This window comes from Physcomitrium patens, chromosome 3 (genome assembly GCF_059467195.1).
Source record: "Physcomitrium patens ecotype Gransden chromosome 3, ASM5946719v1, whole genome shotgun sequence".
NCBI lineage: Eukaryota > Viridiplantae > Streptophyta > Bryopsida > Funariales > Funariaceae > Physcomitrium > Physcomitrium patens.
This window is the reverse complement of record NC_143412.1, coordinates 3,644,497-3,662,462: the sequence shown is the minus strand read 5'-3', so window position 1 is coordinate 3,662,462 and position 17,966 is coordinate 3,644,497. Positions and strand designations below refer to the sequence as shown.

The 17,966-nt window shown below is 39.4% G+C and overlaps 3 protein-coding genes and 1 long non-coding RNA gene across 16 annotated transcripts; 3 read left to right on the top strand and 1 right to left on the bottom strand.

Moving 5' to 3' along the window:
* Positions 1-3,043: 3,043 nt before the first annotated feature.
* Positions 3,044-7,229, bottom strand: LOC112279361 (transcription factor IIIA-like). 11 transcript variants are annotated; one of them, XM_024513734.3, is made up of 5 exons: positions 7,089-7,229; positions 5,414-6,561; positions 5,060-5,289; positions 4,176-4,770; positions 3,044-4,074 (listed from the first exon to the last, which is right to left on the bottom strand). In XM_024513734.3, the coding sequence occupies exons 4-5, from the start codon at positions 4,345-4,347 to the stop codon at positions 3,059-3,061; spliced, it is 1,188 nt and encodes a 395-aa protein (XP_024369502.1). In that variant the 5' UTR covers positions 4,348-4,770; positions 5,060-5,289; positions 5,414-6,561; positions 7,089-7,229; the 3' UTR covers positions 3,044-3,058. The 11 variants fall into 11 exon arrangements, 9 of the variants coding, with proteins under 9 accessions (XP_024369502.1, XP_090104687.1, XP_090104686.1 ...); XM_090248561.1 differs by having other exon boundaries at positions 3,044-4,770; positions 5,414-5,762; positions 6,441-6,561; XR_016501998.1 differs by having other exon boundaries at positions 3,404-4,074; positions 4,176-5,289; positions 5,414-5,762; positions 6,441-6,561.
* A 62-nt stretch (positions 7,230-7,291) lies between these two features.
* On the top strand, positions 7,292-13,373 carry LOC112279971 (general transcription and DNA repair factor IIH subunit TFB2). Of its 2 annotated transcripts, XM_024514804.2 has the most exons (15): positions 7,292-7,644; positions 8,227-8,388; positions 8,641-8,709; positions 9,001-9,094; positions 9,235-9,344; positions 9,892-9,937; positions 10,067-10,126; positions 10,277-10,345; positions 10,545-10,628; positions 10,790-10,879; positions 11,318-11,403; positions 11,681-11,771; positions 11,924-12,004; positions 12,431-12,505; positions 13,024-13,373. In XM_024514804.2, exons 1-15 carry the CDS (start codon positions 7,532-7,534, stop codon positions 13,180-13,182), a joined length of 1,389 nt encoding a protein of 462 aa, XP_024370572.1. In that variant the 5' UTR covers positions 7,292-7,531; the 3' UTR covers positions 13,183-13,373. The 2 variants fall into 2 exon arrangements, 1 of the variants encoding a protein (XP_024370572.1); XR_002969172.3 differs by lacking the exons at positions 12,431-12,505; positions 13,024-13,373 and having other exon boundaries at positions 11,318-11,595; positions 11,924-11,994.
* A 1,170-nt stretch (positions 13,374-14,543) lies between these two features.
* LOC149989478 (uncharacterized) lies at positions 14,544-15,440 on the top strand. The gene is made up of 2 exons (XR_016501999.1): positions 14,544-14,684; positions 15,234-15,440. It is a non-coding gene; the product is annotated as an uncharacterized LOC149989478 (long non-coding RNA).
* Positions 15,441-15,860: 420 nt separating this feature from the next.
* On the top strand, positions 15,861-17,699 carry LOC112280346 (F-box/kelch-repeat protein At5g15710). 2 transcript variants are annotated; one of them, XM_024515739.3, is made up of 3 exons: positions 15,861-16,381; positions 16,553-16,986; positions 17,125-17,699. In XM_024515739.3, the coding sequence occupies exons 1-3, from the start codon at positions 16,229-16,231 to the stop codon at positions 17,642-17,644; spliced, it is 1,107 nt and encodes a 368-aa protein (XP_024371507.1). In that variant the 5' UTR covers positions 15,861-16,228; the 3' UTR covers positions 17,645-17,699. The 2 variants fall into 2 exon arrangements, with proteins under 2 accessions (XP_024371507.1, XP_073388721.1); XM_073532620.2 differs by having other exon boundaries at positions 16,088-16,381; positions 16,553-17,699.
* The last annotated feature ends 267 nt before the right edge of the window (positions 17,700-17,966 follow it).

Here is a 17,966-nt window from a genome sequence, read left to right as displayed (position 1 = left end):
ATCCATGGCCTTCTATCCTCAAATATATAGACATATAAAGCATACAAATCAAATCTTAGAAGATATGATACAAGTATTTGTGGTAGTTTATAATAATCATTGAGATGAATATTTGATGTTTTTGAAATTTTCTTATAATGATAGTATTTAAGCAAGTACTGGTCATTCACCATTCTTTTTTAACACTGATCAACATCCAATTATGCCAGCAATTGTCTATCATTCCTTCAACATCAACATCTTCACAACAAAATATTTATATAATGGCTTATAATAGCCTTGTAAGAGGTATGGCACTACCTCTTTATTACATAGAATCAATATAAAGAATATATAGATAACCACAAAGAATGCAAGATCTTCCAAAAGGGTGACTAGGTATTACTTTTCAATACCAACTTTCTACTTACTACATCAATTCAAATCCATAAGTTGACACCTTATTGGTTTGGATCTTTTCACATTTTTGTAATGAATTTTGATGTTGTATACCATCTTAAGCTTCTACCACATATTCAAGTACATCCAATTTTTCATATTTTATAGCTCAAGTTTCATACAAAACCAAGATGTTTCTCAGATCAACACCAACTACCATGATCATTGATTATGATTGATAACAAATAGGAGTATGAAGTAGATAGCATTTTGGAGCACCGTTGCCTTTGTTGTCACAATAGAAATCGGTAATTTTAGTACAAAGTCTTTTTAAAAGATTTTTCTATCTATAATGTAATATAAGAACTTGTATAAAACGTCATCTATTGTCAAGAAATAAATTAAATATACCATCAAGAGCGGAACAAAAATATTCTTCATTAATATAAGAAGATTAATTATAATGGAGCATTTATATTATTGATGCATAGAGATAAATAGTAGAAACCATTTTTGAGAAATTTCTAGAAGTTTCTATAATTGAGGCTAGGTTGGTAGTCTATGTAGAATCCACTATGGAACATTCTTAAAGAGCTTAGGGGATTATCTAGATAGGAGCCACATCTAAAATTTTTTAGAAGGGACGATTATCTTGATAGGATCCACCATTAGAGATATTCTAATAGTTCCAAGATAGTTGGATAAAACATAAATATGATTGATTGAAGCCATTTGGATATTTGGTCAGATGTAGCTTCAGTTTCTTTCTCTTAATTAAGTTTGGTTTGTATTTTTTCTATTTTGTTCCATTCTATTTTTTTTTTTACTATATTTTGTCTTTCATTATTCTATTTTATTTAATGCTATTCAATTTTGTTTTAATTTTCTCTATCTTATGTTGTAATGAGATTTATATTTTTGTAGATTGGAAGGAATATAGATCTTAGAAAGAGTTTAATTCCATTTCAAACAAGCTTTTTTGTCTATTGCTATATTAATTTTACAGATTACATGAAAGACACTAAAGTTTTTGTTTCACAAAGAATTGCATGTGGATTGATCAATTGCTTGTTTCCATGCATCCTTGAATAGTTTTTGACCTTCTATCTTTGTTAATTGGTTTTTGCTAAAGGATTACATGCCGAGCAAAAGAAGATTTAATGATTTAATTTTGATAAAGATAAGTGAGTGGTTGGAGATGTTGGACTGTGAAGGCCATATTTTGAACATTCTTCTTTTACTTTGCAACTTTTCTCCTATATATATATCCTATTTATGCATGTTAAGATTATTATAGGAGCCAAGTGACAGTTATTTCATGTGAGGTTTTTGTTATTAATCTTCATGAATCTTCCCATGTAGAATGTGACTTGAACTTATAATTTGGTGAGTAGGTTGTTCCATCCAACTACTTCTTTTGTACTACATCTTAAGGAGGTATAACCATCATGTTTATCTTCAAGGAATTCCACAAAATTAAAGTTTCCTTTTATGATTTATTGAGCTTCCAAAGTGAATGGTTGGCAATTTTTTCTTATAATTATATTGAAGAACTTATATGATTAAATCCATTTATATTGAATATTCTAAGTTTTGTATTAAATGTTAAGTTAAAAATTATAAACTATGCTTGGCTAAGAATGATGATGTAATGTATATGAATGTTTGGAATTAGTTTTGCACATGTTAATATGGTGGTCTTGCTTGCAAGGCTATCATTTAAGGCTAAGTATACTACTTCATTCAATAATAAGGAGCTTTTCATGAAATCTAATTGTATTGTTCTTTCTAAACAATTATTCTATAAGAATCTATGTTCTTATAATAAAGATATGTTGGGCTTGAGATGTAAGTTTAGCATAAAGTTTTGGAGTTCTTTATATTTTCTTATGCCTTCTAATTCCTTTCCAAGATACTATATGTTGAGTAAGGCCACCATTAGGCTATCACTAATAGAATATGGTTAGATAATCCTTCTATAGTTTTTGTTTAAAATGATCTAATAGGATCACATAGGTGATTGTTGTAGGCTCTATTTTTTGTCATAAAACCTAAGATATTTCTCTAATTCTTCATTGCATCTAGTCTTCTTCATTGAAAGTTTGTTGGAGCTGTAATGTATCTATTGGAGCTTCATTATTCTTTAAGATTAGCAATTCCAGTGAGTCCAAAGAAGGCCTTATCAATATTGGAGAGACTTGTCTATATAACATTTTGTTGGTGGAAGGTGATAGTCCAAACACTTGCCTGAATCAAGGATAGATCAATGGAAAATTATAGCACACTAGTCCTTCAATTGTAGTAGCTTTGGTTCTATTAAAGAAAGGTGTTGGAGTTTTTTCTATCCAAACAAAGTGTGAACTTAGTGGTGTAGGGTGGGGACGTTGGCATGGACTTTGTCTATAGATTTTAGGATGGTCTTCTTCATCACTGGCTAAGTTGAAATAAGAAGTTTGGCTGTTTTTAAATCAATCGAGTGAATTCATTTGCCATAGGAGCACTTCTTTATCTTTAGCCAATTAATTGTATAATTCTTTGCATGGTGTGAAGTATTGCAGCAATGATTACAATGTGTAGGTAGTCTAGTATATTTGATTTTATATTCTTTATCTCTTCTAGTGAAATTGAATAGGAGTAGGATTTGAAGGAGCTTGGTTATATTGAGTACCAACATCCTAACTCAAGGTTTTACTATCTTACTACAATAAGATTTGAAGGGATCTATCACAATTATCTCACCAATGGTGTTTTTATGAAGAGCTTTTATGAAGAGTTGGGAGGTTCTAAAGATGTGTCTAAGGCCCCATAATTGTACCCAAATTGAGAGATTGGTTAGATTTGAATCATAGGTGGTTTTCAAGTTGAAATCTATGCACCATTTTGTAAACATATCATGGTTGTTGAACTTGTATTGTCTACTAAGAGTTAGAGTTTTGCCTGATTCATTAGTGAATTGGATCTCAAAATAGCCACCTCCAAGCATGGTGGTTGAGGAATATGAAGGATGCAAGTTGCTGGAGGCCCATTTGTGAAGAAAGTGAGATTCTGGATGTTTTTGCATATATACTATGAAGGTATGGTTTTCTTTGTGTGCTATTTGAGCCTGCATCTGTTCAAAAGTCATCTGTTTAAAAGTACTCTGGCTAAGGGATGCTCCAACTGTGGTATATTTGGGTCGTGGCTGTGGCAACGGTGAATCTAGTGATGTGGAGGTTTTTGTGATTCCTACGATTGCAGAATCGATTCCATATGCGTGTAGGAGAATTTCTGCATCCAGTTTCATTTGTGCTACTAGCAGCTCTAGCTCTTTGTCTATGGAATACTGATGCATTAGGCCTAGTAGAGGGTTTGATTGTAAAAAATCCTCAGCAATGTCCCACTTTGACTGAATGTATTCCCCAAGTTTCTCTAATGTGTGATGAACAAGCTCTTCAAATTTCCTTCCCAATGTTGTGCATTGGCTAGTGTAGTCATTTTGGTCGGTTGGTGTGTGCCCTAAGTCTTGGGTTTGTTCCATAGTTTCAATGATAGTGTACTGGATGGAGTTGTGATGGTGGTCCGACGTGGTCTTTCCGTCCCCTTCAATACTCATAATATTGTGTGTATCCCTCGTCAAGTCCTTCAAATGTGTCGATATTGGTGGCGGCATTGTATCCTTCTCTTGTTCAAGTAGAGTCGATCTGGAATCTCCCTCGTCTGGGGGTAGAAAGGTTAGACCTTACCTCTGAGTTGAGACTGGAGAAACTTTCACCACTTTCTTGTATTTCAGGTAGGGTGTCTGGGAAAGGAATACTTGCCTGCGAGGTCGTTGTTGTCATCGCAGGTGGTTCCTTCTCTTGTGTCCATATCCACTTCCTGCACTTGTCGCTGTCGCCAATTGGGCCTTACTTCGTAACACATAAGCTGGTTCTTTTTCTGGACATTACTAGACCCTTCCTTCCGGCGACCGCTATCCCCCCGTTTCTCCATGTCTCTCAATGCACTAGTCAATGCATTAGTGTTTAACTACGCTAAGTTCTGCTGATTAGGGAACTAAAATTCCTAAAACGCTCTAACTCTGCCGGTTACATTTCTCGCAAAATAATTGGTTGTGCGGAAAATTCCGGATCTACAATTTGTGTGTCCAATCTATCTGCAAATTGTTGCTTCGCAATCTCCTAGAGTGTTGCAAAGCTTCTTCTCCGACTGTAGCAAACTATTGTGCTCTAAAAATCCCTCCACAATTGAACATTCCGATATTTCTGGATCACTAGGATGCGTCTCCGGATTTCACGGAGACCCGCCGCTCGGCTCAGCCTCTACCATCTGATACTGCCATCTGAGCTACATCCCCAGGGCCGTACGTTCTGATGGCCGGCCGATATCCGCGACACTACTTCTTACTCGTTCTTACTGTACCCCAAAAAAATCATCCCCCTCTCAAACCCCCTTCCATTCCACCATACTCAAAAGAGAGTTAAAAAGCCATCCCAGCCATTGAAAAACTTCGACCATACTTCATTAACTTAAATTTATCAAATGAACCTAGTCAAAAAACTTATGTTAAGGCAAATCCTACAGCAAAGTCTCTGCAACTACACTAGTGCACGTATTAAAAATCCAGAGAGTTGTTCATCACATCAGCAACGTTTAAAAAATAACTAACAGAAAAACGAGTACACAGTCGTGCTCCCGCATGTACCTTGATGTAACTGTGCAATCAACCGGGGTGTGAACACCGAATCAAGGTCTGCACTCCTTCATGGGTTTGGGTGTGGGATTTGAGTTTTTTTTTCAACATGGATACACCACAAGTTTCACACACAACGTAACAGTGTGCGACCTTGATACGTGCTTTTAACTGAGAGAGGCTATCGAAAATTTCCCCACAACCAGGTTCCACGCATATTGCTTGAGTGACTGGCGAAGAATCTGCATAAAGTCCCCAAATCAAGCAATCTAAACATTTCGATGTGCAGCTCACGAACGAAAGATATTTATGACAGACACGCCCAGATAAAGCTGAGTTAGGTACTGTGTAATTTTGAGAACTTACCATGCACGCTCTCAATGTGCGTCTGCAGCAAAGATAGATATTTGAACACTTTCCCACATCCTGGTTCAGAACAAGTTAAACGAGCATCATCCTCCACTTTGGTTCCTCGCAGTACATTTGAATCCCACTTCTTACGAAGCCTTCGATGCGTCTGAAGTTCGCATTCACATTCAATGAGAGATCGCACCCCTCCCATGAGCAAAAAAACAGGTTGCCTTCGTGCGCGAGTAAATGACGATCAAGAAGTTCCAAGAGGGTGCGAACCTCCCGAACTAATCCGGCCTAAGGCACCTTGACTTCAGAGTTCGGATGGGATCTGGTAAGCATTTGGATTTCGCTGCATAGCACCCTGCTCAATTCATGCGAACAACGAACAACCAAAACCACTGGTTTAAAGAAATGATCTCCTCAAGTGATTTGGCGAACAAACAGTCAGCTGTTCACGGCATCATCATACAAAGATTTAGGGCTTTACATCCCAAAACCATGCCTGAAAATAAGGGTTAAAGAGTGTTATAATGCAGCCAGTTGCTCCAAGACAAAAAAGGGGTGCTGATATATAATATGATGCATCTGCACATGTGTCCTAAAACTTCTCAATTCCTCTTGTGAAGATCATGTGTGCTCCTCTCTTCCACAAAAAAGCGACCAGATCTTCGAAGATCTGCAACCTTGATAACAAGGTGAAAGAAACAGAGAAGCTGTAGAAAGTAGAACGTTAAAATCAGAGAAAGCAAAGCAATTCCCCAAGTACGCTACCAGGGCATTGAATGCTTTCAAGTACGTGGATTGAAACATCCCTCGAGCATTTTGAAGCCGAGACGTTCGACCTCCAGCATTCTCCGTCCTGAGTGTCTAAGATACCTAAACTATCTTTCTGCTACCTACTTGAGTAGATGGCAACACGAAAGACTTGTGATTTGAGCGGGAATGGCAAGTGACCATCAAAAGAATCTGATTAGGAAAACGCTTGCGAAGTTAGGGGCGTCAGGTCTCAGACACGAAATGTAAGTGAAAAACCACATACCCACCAATCCTATCCACATTAACGGATACATGAGAGGTGGGGAACTGAAGGAAGCCCCATCTTCGACACATTTACGGCTTGTTCCTTCAACCTGCCCTGCGTGATCTGGAACACATCCATGCTGCATCACATATGATTCACAATTTACGATACGATCAGCACCAAACGCTCATAACTTGAACAAAAGCTTTAAAATGGCAGTCCTAATCATGACACTTTGTTTTCAAAATTTGCAAGGACGTGGTGTCACATAGTCCAAGGTTGAATGCGTTGCCATGGTTGAGATTGGCCAATGTTTCGCTTGAAAAACTTCATTAAGTGCATACAAATGACACCCATTCAAACAGATTGGATCAATCAGGATCCAATTTAATCAAAACAAACCAAGAGGAATGCATAAAAGAGTCATAAAACCACTCTGGCAAACAGTAGGAAATTGATTCTGCATACGCGCAATTGGGTAATCGCAATTGGAATGGAACAAGAGGTAATCGAAAAACTGAAACAAGAAAGTGTGGTCAAGGGTAGCCACATGCAGGGTGCGTGAGGCAGAGAAGGGAAGATGGGCCAGGCGGACACGTGATGCAGGAGTTGAGGAAGACAGAGGTTGCGTGATACTGAAGGTGAATAAAAAGGATGACGGCGCACCTTCTGCTGGAACAAGTCCTCCGCAGAGCAATTTCACGATTTTGGGGAGCAAGGTCACGACGCGGCGACAAAGCACAAATCACACTCTCGACGCACAAAATGACACTACCGCTCTTTCTAGTCGAAGTTCCGTGCCTTCAGGTCCGGTACCGAACCTCAAACTTGATTAGGGCTTAATGAAGCTCAGACATCCCCGCGTCAATGAACTTATATGATCATAGCCCGGGATGATGCAATCCCCATGGCGTAGAGTATTGCTGTAACCAGGTGAGGAAGAGGGGTCCCGTTGGAATGGTGGGGGAATTTCAGCACCTCTCTTCTTCGTAATTGAAAACGGAAGGAATTGCCGCTTCGGAGCAACATCCAGCGGAGAGTTGAGAATTGAATCTAGTTTTGATGTGAGAATATCTGATTGAGGAGAAGGTCGGAGAGTGGAGGTGAAGATGCCTCGAGTGCGGGTAGTTTCGAGAAACTTCATGGAGATGGTGGCTGCATTACCAGCAGCGAAGCTGGATTTGCTCTATGATCGTCATTGGACTTGCCAAGCAGTTTTTCGGTCTGTGCCTCTGTTTCAACTTCACAGCATTTGATTGCTTTCCTCCTCTACCCACCCGATCTCTCGTTTTCCCTTCCGCATCTATCAATTTGAGGAGCGATGGGTCTGAAGAGCAAGAACATGAGTAGGACCTTCCAATAGCATCTGTGTGGCTTGGGATTCCTTTGAGCTCTGGGAAGACATTGTTATTCGAGTTTGTGTATGTGCATTTTCATGAATTTCGATCCTGAGAGTTCAACCCGATCACCCTACTATTTAGCCCAAATTGTTGTTCTGTATAGTGCACAGAGCCCTAATTTAGAATTTGCTATCGATTAGACTGGCAAATTAGGGTATTCACTGCCATGGGATTCGAGCACGTTGGCGATTTACAATCTGAGTTGCATGCAATTAGTGTTTGAACGTGTGTCAATGGTTAGCGGCGTTCAAGATGGCTCGACAGCTTTATGTTAAATCGGCGTAGTTAATCTTGGTTTCTTGTCTAGAAATGAACACTCTGCGCAAACGGTTTTGTCAGCAGTTTCTAGGGTAGGATCATGATGGGCTCCTTTTTGACGAATTGCAATGTTGTTTTATGATCAGTTCATTACCTCCTTTGGCGAAGCAGTACGTGCTGCGTCTATTATGGGTTGAAAATGCCGTTCCCCTGAAATCTTGGCAAGAATGGGCTCGACCGGAGGCCCTTTCCAAGCATCAAATAGCAATAGACCGGTTAGAGCAATTACGAGTCATCTTGCCTGAAAGGTCAGATTTATCAAACTCTACGCATTATTTGTCGATGGTGAATATTTGCCCTTGTACCGTCCCCTATCTTCCGTTTCAAGTGGAAAGAGTGACGTCCCTTTTCTCCTAACAATTATACTGACAGATTGATTTCTGCCTCTAAGCCACTGGACTTTTTCGGCGTTTCTGATTTTCTTAAGCTGTGTGAACGGTAGAGAAAACCAATAAGCGTATTTATCTTAGAATTAACAGTGGATTTTCTCTTCTGTCCAGGAAGAAAGAAGTGTGTTATAGGATGAATCCAAAACTACAGAAACAACTCCGGCAAGCATTAAGCACAGGGTGAGCTCGATTGGCTGCCTTATCCTTTTAGATGTCGTGTGGTGGATTACGGGATATTTGGAAGATCAATTCCACTCACTTTGGATTCTTTTAAGTCATTGATGCTGGTGGCAATTGGATTTCAGCATGCTGAGTGAAAGGTCATAGCTAACAGATTATCCCTGGTCGAAAGGAATCTTGGTAGTAATGGTTGAGAGATACTAGAATTTGCTAGTTGGTGTGTGGATGAAACTTTATGCACCACTAAAAAGTAATTGAAATAGAGGCTGCTAATTGTGAGCAATTCTTCAGGGGCGGGCCTCCAAGGGACGTCGTGTCTGAAAGTGTTGCTGCTAGAGTTCCGAATTCTGCGGATCTCGAAAACTATGCCATGAAACAGTGGGAGGTATGTTCCTTGCTCATTCTTCGCAACTCATGTTGTAGTAATGTGTATGGAGGATCATCTCGTTTGTGGGTTGATACAAGAATATGCACATTTCTAGAAGCGGATGTCAGATTTAAATCTTGTCTATCTTGTTGTTGCAGTCGGTGCTTTTGCAACTTGTAGATTGTGCGGCAGATGGTCCTGCGGGTCCTAAAAATCCTTTTATCATTAAAGTCTTCCAGCGATCAGGGCTTTTAACCCCGTCTAGCAGGTAAGTGCGATGCTTTGTCTGACATCTAATTCATTCAGCTTTAGGATCTTTTCAATGAGGCTAGGTTCCAAAAATTGTTGCTTGAACTAGTTCCTCTTGTGCAGTTTGTTAGAATTACTGAGTTAGTGAGTAAGTGTTGGCAGTGGCGAAGTTTGTTTATGTCAATCTTCTTCTCTGTGAAACTCTCTAGTACATGGACTGCCATACTGGAAGCATGAGTTAGAAATGGCTGCGATAATCTATAATGATGAATGACAGATTCATTAATCAAATGTTATAAACTCAGTGCTCTAAATATAAGAACAGTGTCTACCAAAGTCAGTGGAAGTGTAAGTGGCAATCGCAATATGGTTTGTTCAACGCCCAAGGCACAGATATGTTTCTCTTAGAGTGTTAAGCCCGGGGCAACTCCCTCTTTAGACACTTGTGATAAGTCCATTTGACGGTGTCAGAAAATCAGACCTAGAGGTTGAAACTAGAGTATGCTTATGACAGACCAATGAACTGGTTGATACATGGGTCCAATCGGTTGAATACTGCACTTCAGAGAGAACGAGTCGCCTTCACTCACCGACCTGGGCTTCCAATTCCTGGTGAGAATGTGTGCATGTATGTTCAACCTTGTGCTATAGTCCTTGAGCATCATATACGGAAAGATGAGCTGAATCAACGTAAGTCAGCCACATACCTCAACTGACGTCATATTGTTTGTTGCTTGACAGCTGATGGACACCAATTCGCAACTGTGGCAGCTTGTGCGGGAGTATGTTACGTCATCTGAGGTACCCTTCTCTTGTACAGTGTTGCTAGGTTTGCGCTCCTGTATTGGGTCTTTTGTCCTCTCGATTAGTGATGCACCAGATTCTGTCGGTCAGTGGCTTGTAATGATTATGGAGTTTATATAATATGCTCTTTGTATCTTCTGGCGACAGGACCGAGGGACAGATAGCGGCGAGCTTGTAGGCTTCTTATTAGAGCTTGGTTTTCATCTTGTGGGAGAAGTAAGGCTTTTCTTTTACATGTTTACCCGAACACTTGGACAACTGGATGTTCATAAGTGCATGTCTTACCCTTTTACTATTATGGGCTATCACGTTTGCCTTCCTGCTCTGGATTTTGTTGCACCTCGTGAATCCCACACGAGTCCATGAGTTTAATAGTAACTGCTGCTTACACAAGCACGCTTGCTGAAACCTGCAGGCGTATTCTGTCAACTCTTTGTCTCCTGCTCTTCAGAAGGTTTTGGATGAGCTTGCTGCCTTGGGGCTTGTGAAGTTACAACAGGTTTGTCATTTCAAAAAATGAGATATGAAACTCTAGCAATTTAAAGACAGTGCTAGGGACTATCTGTACAATGCTGAGGATTTGAGTTATGCAGGCCTAGATTATTTGTATCAACTGCAACTTTATTGAGGCTTATGTATTGTTCATGGTCCTTTCTGCAGGGTATGAAGGAGAGCTGGTATATTCCTACCAAGCTTGCGTCGAACCTTTCTGCAAGTCTTTCGGAATCAACTGATTGGCAGTCTTCCGAGGTATGTGCCTCTCGCTCGAAGACATTGTTGTCATAAGAGTTTCAAATTGTAGTGTTTATCTATGTATTATGTGAAGCCTGGTACATTCATTGTGTTGACGTCACCATTGTGCAAGTAGCACTTTTGATAGTCTTTCATCATGCGTTGTATTATCTCTTATTATTCATCAAAAACCGAGGCTTGGGGCTCTTTTTTTAAGCTAACTGAGATTTAGATTCATGACATGCTAATAGTAGGTCTGAAACCGATCAGTAGAAGTTTATGTTTATCATTCTTTGTTCCTTCATTTTCATGTCCAACATGCCATTCAGAAGTCCTTTCATTATACTATGTTTGAAATGTATGTGTTCAGCTGTTTATTTGATATAGTATGTAATGTGTTCTAACCTCAGCTAGCCCTTTCGTTGACTGATTAAGTGTGCTAATAAATGTTTACAGGGTTTTGTTGTGGTGGAGACAAATTTTAAAGTTTATGCATACACATCCTCGAAGCTGCAAACTGAAATTTTACGCTGTTTTACACGGTTTCTCCTTTTCCTTGCTCACTTATACATTTCAGGACGATCACATTATCTGCTGAACCGAAACATCACATGGGTTTTTCGTACCCCTGTTTGCCGCTTGACATCATTTCAGTACTTAGAAGGCTTGTTTGTGTGGGTGATCTTTCTTTTGCAGACTGACCATGACAGAGATACTCGAGAGTGATTATCTAGGTATCTTCACATTATATTTTATATGTATGAAAAGTAACTTAATGTTTCTAGTTTCTTTACTAATATACTGCCCTCTCCACTGAAGGCTAGAGTACCAGTTGCCGAATCTGGTTGTAGCCACTCTCACCAAGGAGAGTGTCAATAAAGCTCTTGGAAGTGGAATATCAGCGGAACAGGTATTTCGGAAAACCTGAGATTAACGCGCAAGAACGACTCTGCCTTGAGGGATCATTGTAATCGTTGTGATAATGTTTAGTGGACATCTATTCTAGATTAGGACTTTGTACTTGTATTTGTCATCCTGGATAACCTTGGCTTCTTTTTGCAGATAATCTCATTTCTTCGCAAGCATGCACATCCTCATGTTGCTCAGAAGATTCCTGTTGTCCCAGAAACTGTTTCAGATCAAGTACCCTTTTTGGCTTTCTCCTCTTCCATATTTCCTTCTGTCTATTTGTATTTCGACTCCCTGTTTTTAGAGGATATCTGTGCAGGAAGCAGTCATGTTGACGACACTCATGTTGGCTCGTTGTATGCTGGATTATCAAATATCTTTAATATTATTTATTTTTAACTTCATCTCTTAAGTTCCTCTTATGAAGTATGTACAATTTGTTATTGTTATGCCGACAATCTTTTGACGTCATGTACTCCATACTGCTGTAAAACTTACTAAATATAAGTAGATTTGCTACGAACATGCATATTCCCGTGTTGCATAATCTATTCTCCTCGTTACAGGAATAGTTTCCTGTGGTACGGTACGGTCTTCTTCCTTCTTGTTGAAGTGGTTTTTAAAGTGGTTGAACTAACTGGCGTATGTGGTCGATTGCAGCTGCGTTTGTGGGAAACGGATCGAAATAGAGTTCAATTTGAGCCTGCTTATTTTTACGATGACTTCCCCACAATGGTATGTAAATTCAGTGTCATATGCACATCCTCATGTTATGACAGACAACAGTCTTTCATTGAATGGTTTCATATTAGTGTTACGTATTCTCATCTTGAAGGGAAAAGTTGTACAGCATTATAAAATTTTCGCCTTTCATGGTGGCATTTTAATAAATTTAATTTTCCATCTCAGCTTAACAGGGAAGTTTAGAAGTAAAGCTGCTCAAATCTGTTACTCTAGACTTGACACTGCTGACAGTGTGACATTCACAACTAGTATCTGCTTATAGTCATTTTTGTACGAAGTATTTGTTAATTGTCGATCACTATTTTGATTCAATGTTCTTCTCACAATTTTCAGGCTGTTACGTCACATATAAAGTGTTACATATGCAGAAAACTGTTTATGTTGAACCATTTTTGGTAGAAAGGAACTCTTACCGCGAATGTGAAAGAACCACTTCATTCATACCATGTAGTATTCAGGAGGCAGCAGGATTAACCCGCAGCTGATGTGCGTTGAATGTCTTTTAACAGGCTATTTACGAGGCTGTTGTAGCTCATGCGCGAGATCTTGGTGGACTCCTCTTTGAAGATGCTTCTGCCAAGAGGCTAATTGTGCGATCAGACCTGCACGAAGATATGCGGCAATACATACGGAAGCAAAGCAGCGGAGCACCTGCACAGCGGAAATGACAAGTTTTTTATAATTTCGTCTTGCTCATCGCTGTGTCGAGTTGGATGACCTCATTGTCGGATTTAAGGGGGCTGCGTCAATTTTATGTAGCTAGTGCAATTTGACGCCATACAAAATTCAAGGTCCCACTTGGGTGTTATTTGTGTATCCTCCCATTTAATTTAGTAAAATGCCACCATGAAATTTCTTATTTGTCATGTATGTTTAGATTACTCCCAGAACAAGCTTTAACACACTTAACCGTCATTCTTTCAATAAAATTGCCTGTTTGAAGGACCAGTAATTGTAGACGCAAAGGTTTTCACAATAAAAAAAAAAATCAATTCTGTGAGAGTTATTTATTTGTTTCTGATCAATATTTTCATGACTACAACGTTATTATTACCATTATTCAAAGTCGGAGTTCTACGCAGGATTGTTGTAATAGATCACAGCAGTTGTGAACAATATACATCGTCTTATTGAATTTTGTTTATATTGATTAACTTTATTATTATTATTATTGTTGTTGTTTTTTAGGACCCGAATCTATAACATACATTTCTGAAATATTTTATATCTTTAAAGTATTATAAATCATTGTTAAATCTTTCAAGTAGTAAAAGCATTAGTTTTAAGTTTTGTTTTTTAAGTCTTTATTTTAAGAATTATTTCATAAAAAACACAACAATAGTTGTGGCAGCAGTACTCTTAGATATCATAGATGCAACCCGTATCACATCAAAGTATCAACTTTGCAGAAAGCTGTGAGACTGCAACAATAGCAAAAAATCTGTAGATGTTTTATGTGTTTGTTTGTGTCAACTATTTAACGTATCATTCGTATGCAAACCTCACTGAAGATACTACTAATACAAATGTTAAAAATGTAAAATAGTGCTCGTTACTTGTGCAAAATAATTTTTCAGTACTGTAATATCTATTCAAAATATATGTTTACATATATATATACACACACACACACACAATTGTTTTGTAGATCTACATTCTTTTTATTGTTTAGAAGCTTTCAATTCCATTTTTTTTTTTTTTTTTTTTTTTTTTTCAAATCAGTCATGCTCATAGTAATGTTTATGCTATTAATTTTAGTTATAGTACCTACAAGTAACTTATATTTTATCCAAAAACCTTTTGGGGTTTATTTTATTTTATTTTATTTTAATAAACACAAATTAACCATTGACAATTTAGGACTTTTGAGTTCAATGATAAATTTTAGAGTTATATGATAAGATGATGAGAAAGACGCTCATTTCCTTTACTAATTTTTGAAGACGATTGGATGAAAATCTGCATCATGTGATACACTTACAGATAAAACAAATGTTTATTTGTTTTATAAAATGAAACGCAAGAAAAAGTTAAATCTCATATTTGAAAAAGAGAACTTGCAACGTAAAAAAATTAAGAGGCATAGTCGCGATTGTTCGCGTCTGGCATAGAGAGAAAAAAGGAGGAAGAAGATGAAACCTTACTCTCAATGCTTTTGCCGGAGATGGAGGTCACCAATTAAAACAAACATATGGAAACCATTGGGTTCTTCTTACTGTAACGCATGACGTCAAGTGTTTGTGTTTGTGTTTGTTTTCTCGTTTTTCTCGTTGAATATTTTTATTTTTTATTTTTTTAAGAGGAGAGATAATTTACATGTCAAATTTTTAGAATAGATTCTGTTGTGTATGCGTTTGAATTTTTTTCATATATGTATTTTAATGGTGAACCTGCACATTCCTATCTATTCTTAATTTGCAACCTACATTAAGAAAAAATCCAATCTGTTTTTTTAGTTTATGAAGCTGTTGGTTTGTCTTATTATATATTATACATGTTTTGTTTTGTTTTGTTTTTGATGGTGTGTTTTAAAAAATATATAAATCAAAATGGTTGAGTTCAATTGTTTTGATTTCAATCTCATTAGTAGTCAAATCAAACAAGCAGAGACAATCACTGCAGTTTCATGATTAAGAAGAAACTAAAAACCCGAATCTCACCATTCATTTCAAAGTCATGTTTTCTTAAAATTTCATTTCCACGGTTGTTTTCCTTCCAGATTTCAGAATAGGTTTCTTCATATCCACAATACGATTTCCAATCAAAGCAACCCTTGAACTTGGATAATGAATGACACCCATCGAAGGCTAATCCTCCAACTTCACAATTATCTTGTGAAAGAAAACAAAATTGCAGATAAATCTGATCAAATCCTTTAATTTCATGCCAACGCAAGAATCTCATCTTCCCAACGCAGCAGTCAATCCCCAAATCATATTCAGTCATACACACATGAACAAAAACAAATAAACAAGAGATAGACAGAAAGATAGTCAAAGAGCTCACAACCTGAAGCACAATGACCCTTTGAAAGACCAACAATCTTGTCAAAGAAAGCCGCTTGAGTTGTCAACGGAGTGCTTGCCGACAAAACCATGTCGACAGTAGGGTTTCTAGGTTTGTGCATTGCGTAGGAATTCATGTTGGAGAAGCACAAGGGAGCAGAAGAAGCAATAGGAGAAAGAAAGAAAGAAAGAAAGAAAGAAGGAAAGAACAAACGAACGAAAGAAGAATGAGCATGTGAGCATTTACATGAGATATGTGAGTTTTGAGAGAGAGAGAGAGAGAGAGAGAGCAGGAAGGCATTTAGGTCAGTCAAGGGTGAGCAGCATTCGGGACGCGGATCGAATCATGCGATCTTCTGATGCCATGTCATCTCGCATCTCGCATTTCGCATTTGTTGGGTTAGTAATGAGTTTGTGTGTGTAAGCGAGAGTGTAAGTGTGTAAGTGTTAAAGGGAGAGAGTAGGGATGGCATTATTCCATGGCGGGGGATCGCCGCATTATTGCGTGCATGGTTGTGTCGAGAGTCGGTCCGCAAGCCATCTAATGCGCTGTCATGATCCTTTTGAATTGAAAAGGAAGCCATGGATAGAACCCTGACCGAGGAGCCTGGACCGACCGACCGACGAGCGTGGGTGCAACAGGAGTGTGTGTGTGTGTGGTGGGGGTTGTTTCTTCCAAGAGCCACGAGCGGGGAGTTGGGTGGTGGCCATGGATGAAAGGCTTTGGGGTGACTTACGAGAGGAGCTCGTAGATAGGGTGTTGGCCAGGCTCCCCATTGACAGCTTCTTTCGTTTGCGCGCAGTGTGTAAACGGTGGAATGCCATCATTCATTCTCACAGCTTCATTTCCGATTGCTCTCAGGTCTCAACTCCCTTTCCTGTCACGTTTTCCGCTTACTTTGACGTGATTTTTTCGATGCAGAGTTCTTGCACATAAACTGTATCGCTCTACAGCCTATGATGTCAACTAAGACGACGATGGCGACGATGGCGATGGTTTATGTATATGTGGGTGTGTGTGTGTGTGGGCTAGGTGACGTCGCCTTTGGGGCACTATTTCATTAAGGCGGACAGGCGAGCGGACAGAGTGCTGTTGGGGTACAGCTGTGCGTTGTCCAAGTGGCATCGGATTGCACTCGATTTCCTTCCCATGCAGATCCAGCCCGCGGCGTCGGCAGGAGGCTTGGTGTGTCTGGTGGCGGATTACCGGCCGTTCGCTCTATTCGTGTGCAATCCCATCACCAAGGTGGCTCGGCAGCTGCCCCCGCGCATTTGCAAACGCAGGCCGCGGATTGTGTGCATGGTGGTGGATAGGTGGGTGCAAGGCTACAAAATCATCGCCGCGGGGGGTTACCGAACCGATGACGACCGATGGACCACTGAGGTGTTTGACTCCGTCACCAGCTCATGGCGCGTCTCTGGAAGCCTCCTGCAAGAAGAGTTCACCAAGCGCGCCGTCTGTTGCAGGTTACTCACATCATCATCTCAACTGCTTGTCGTCGTTCAACCCCATATTGAATCGCTACAACATCGATTCAAACACAGCATTCAATGTGTCGGTAATACTAGTTCTTTGACACACCGGGGCGATTCTTTGCGGTGCAGAAATTCTCTGTATTGTTTGACGTGCGGGCCAAATAGCGGTTTACTAGAGTATAACATACAGCACGAAGTGTGGTCCCGGGTGAAGACGCAGCGGATGCCCGGAAACGTGAAATCTCGGCAATTGTTTCAGTGTAAAGGGAGGATTGGAATCGTGGGCAAAGCATCACGAAACCAGACTTTGGGTTTGTGTATTTGGTTTTTGGATTTGAAGACCTTGAAATGGGTCGAGTATGGAAGGATGCCTCCGGACATGTTTGATCGATTGTACAAAAAATGGCCATGCGACAGCATGTATTGTGCCGGATATGATGATATCATCTTTTTCACTCGTTTTTATTCGCCTCTTGGCTTGATCTTCAGTCTCTCCAAGTATCAATGGGAATGGGTGCCGCCTTGTCCGTTGCTCCGAGACGGCTCCTTGAACATTCCTCGTCCGAGGAATTGGTCCGTCTTCCAGCATGAACTAGATGGCTTCTCCTTTGAACCTAGATTAGACGCCAGTCCATTCCACAAGGCTTGAAAACTTATCAATGAATCCATCTCAATAACCCCAAATCTACAAACATCCTTTGCAATCTGTGATCAGCTTTTTTCTTCACTCTTTCTTCTCCCTCTTCTACTTCTACTTCTGTTTTGTGTTCCTGTTTTCTGTTGTCTGATTGTGCGGAGACATCGACCTCTCCTCTAAACCTCTGAAGCTGGAAGAATGCAATCAATATACGCAGGTTGATCTAAGATTCTGTTCCATACTGCACTTTTTCCTCCTCCTGATCTCCTTTAAATATGCACACTATTCTTCTCACTATTTCATTTTTACTGCAAACTTGAATTCTTTTCAGATG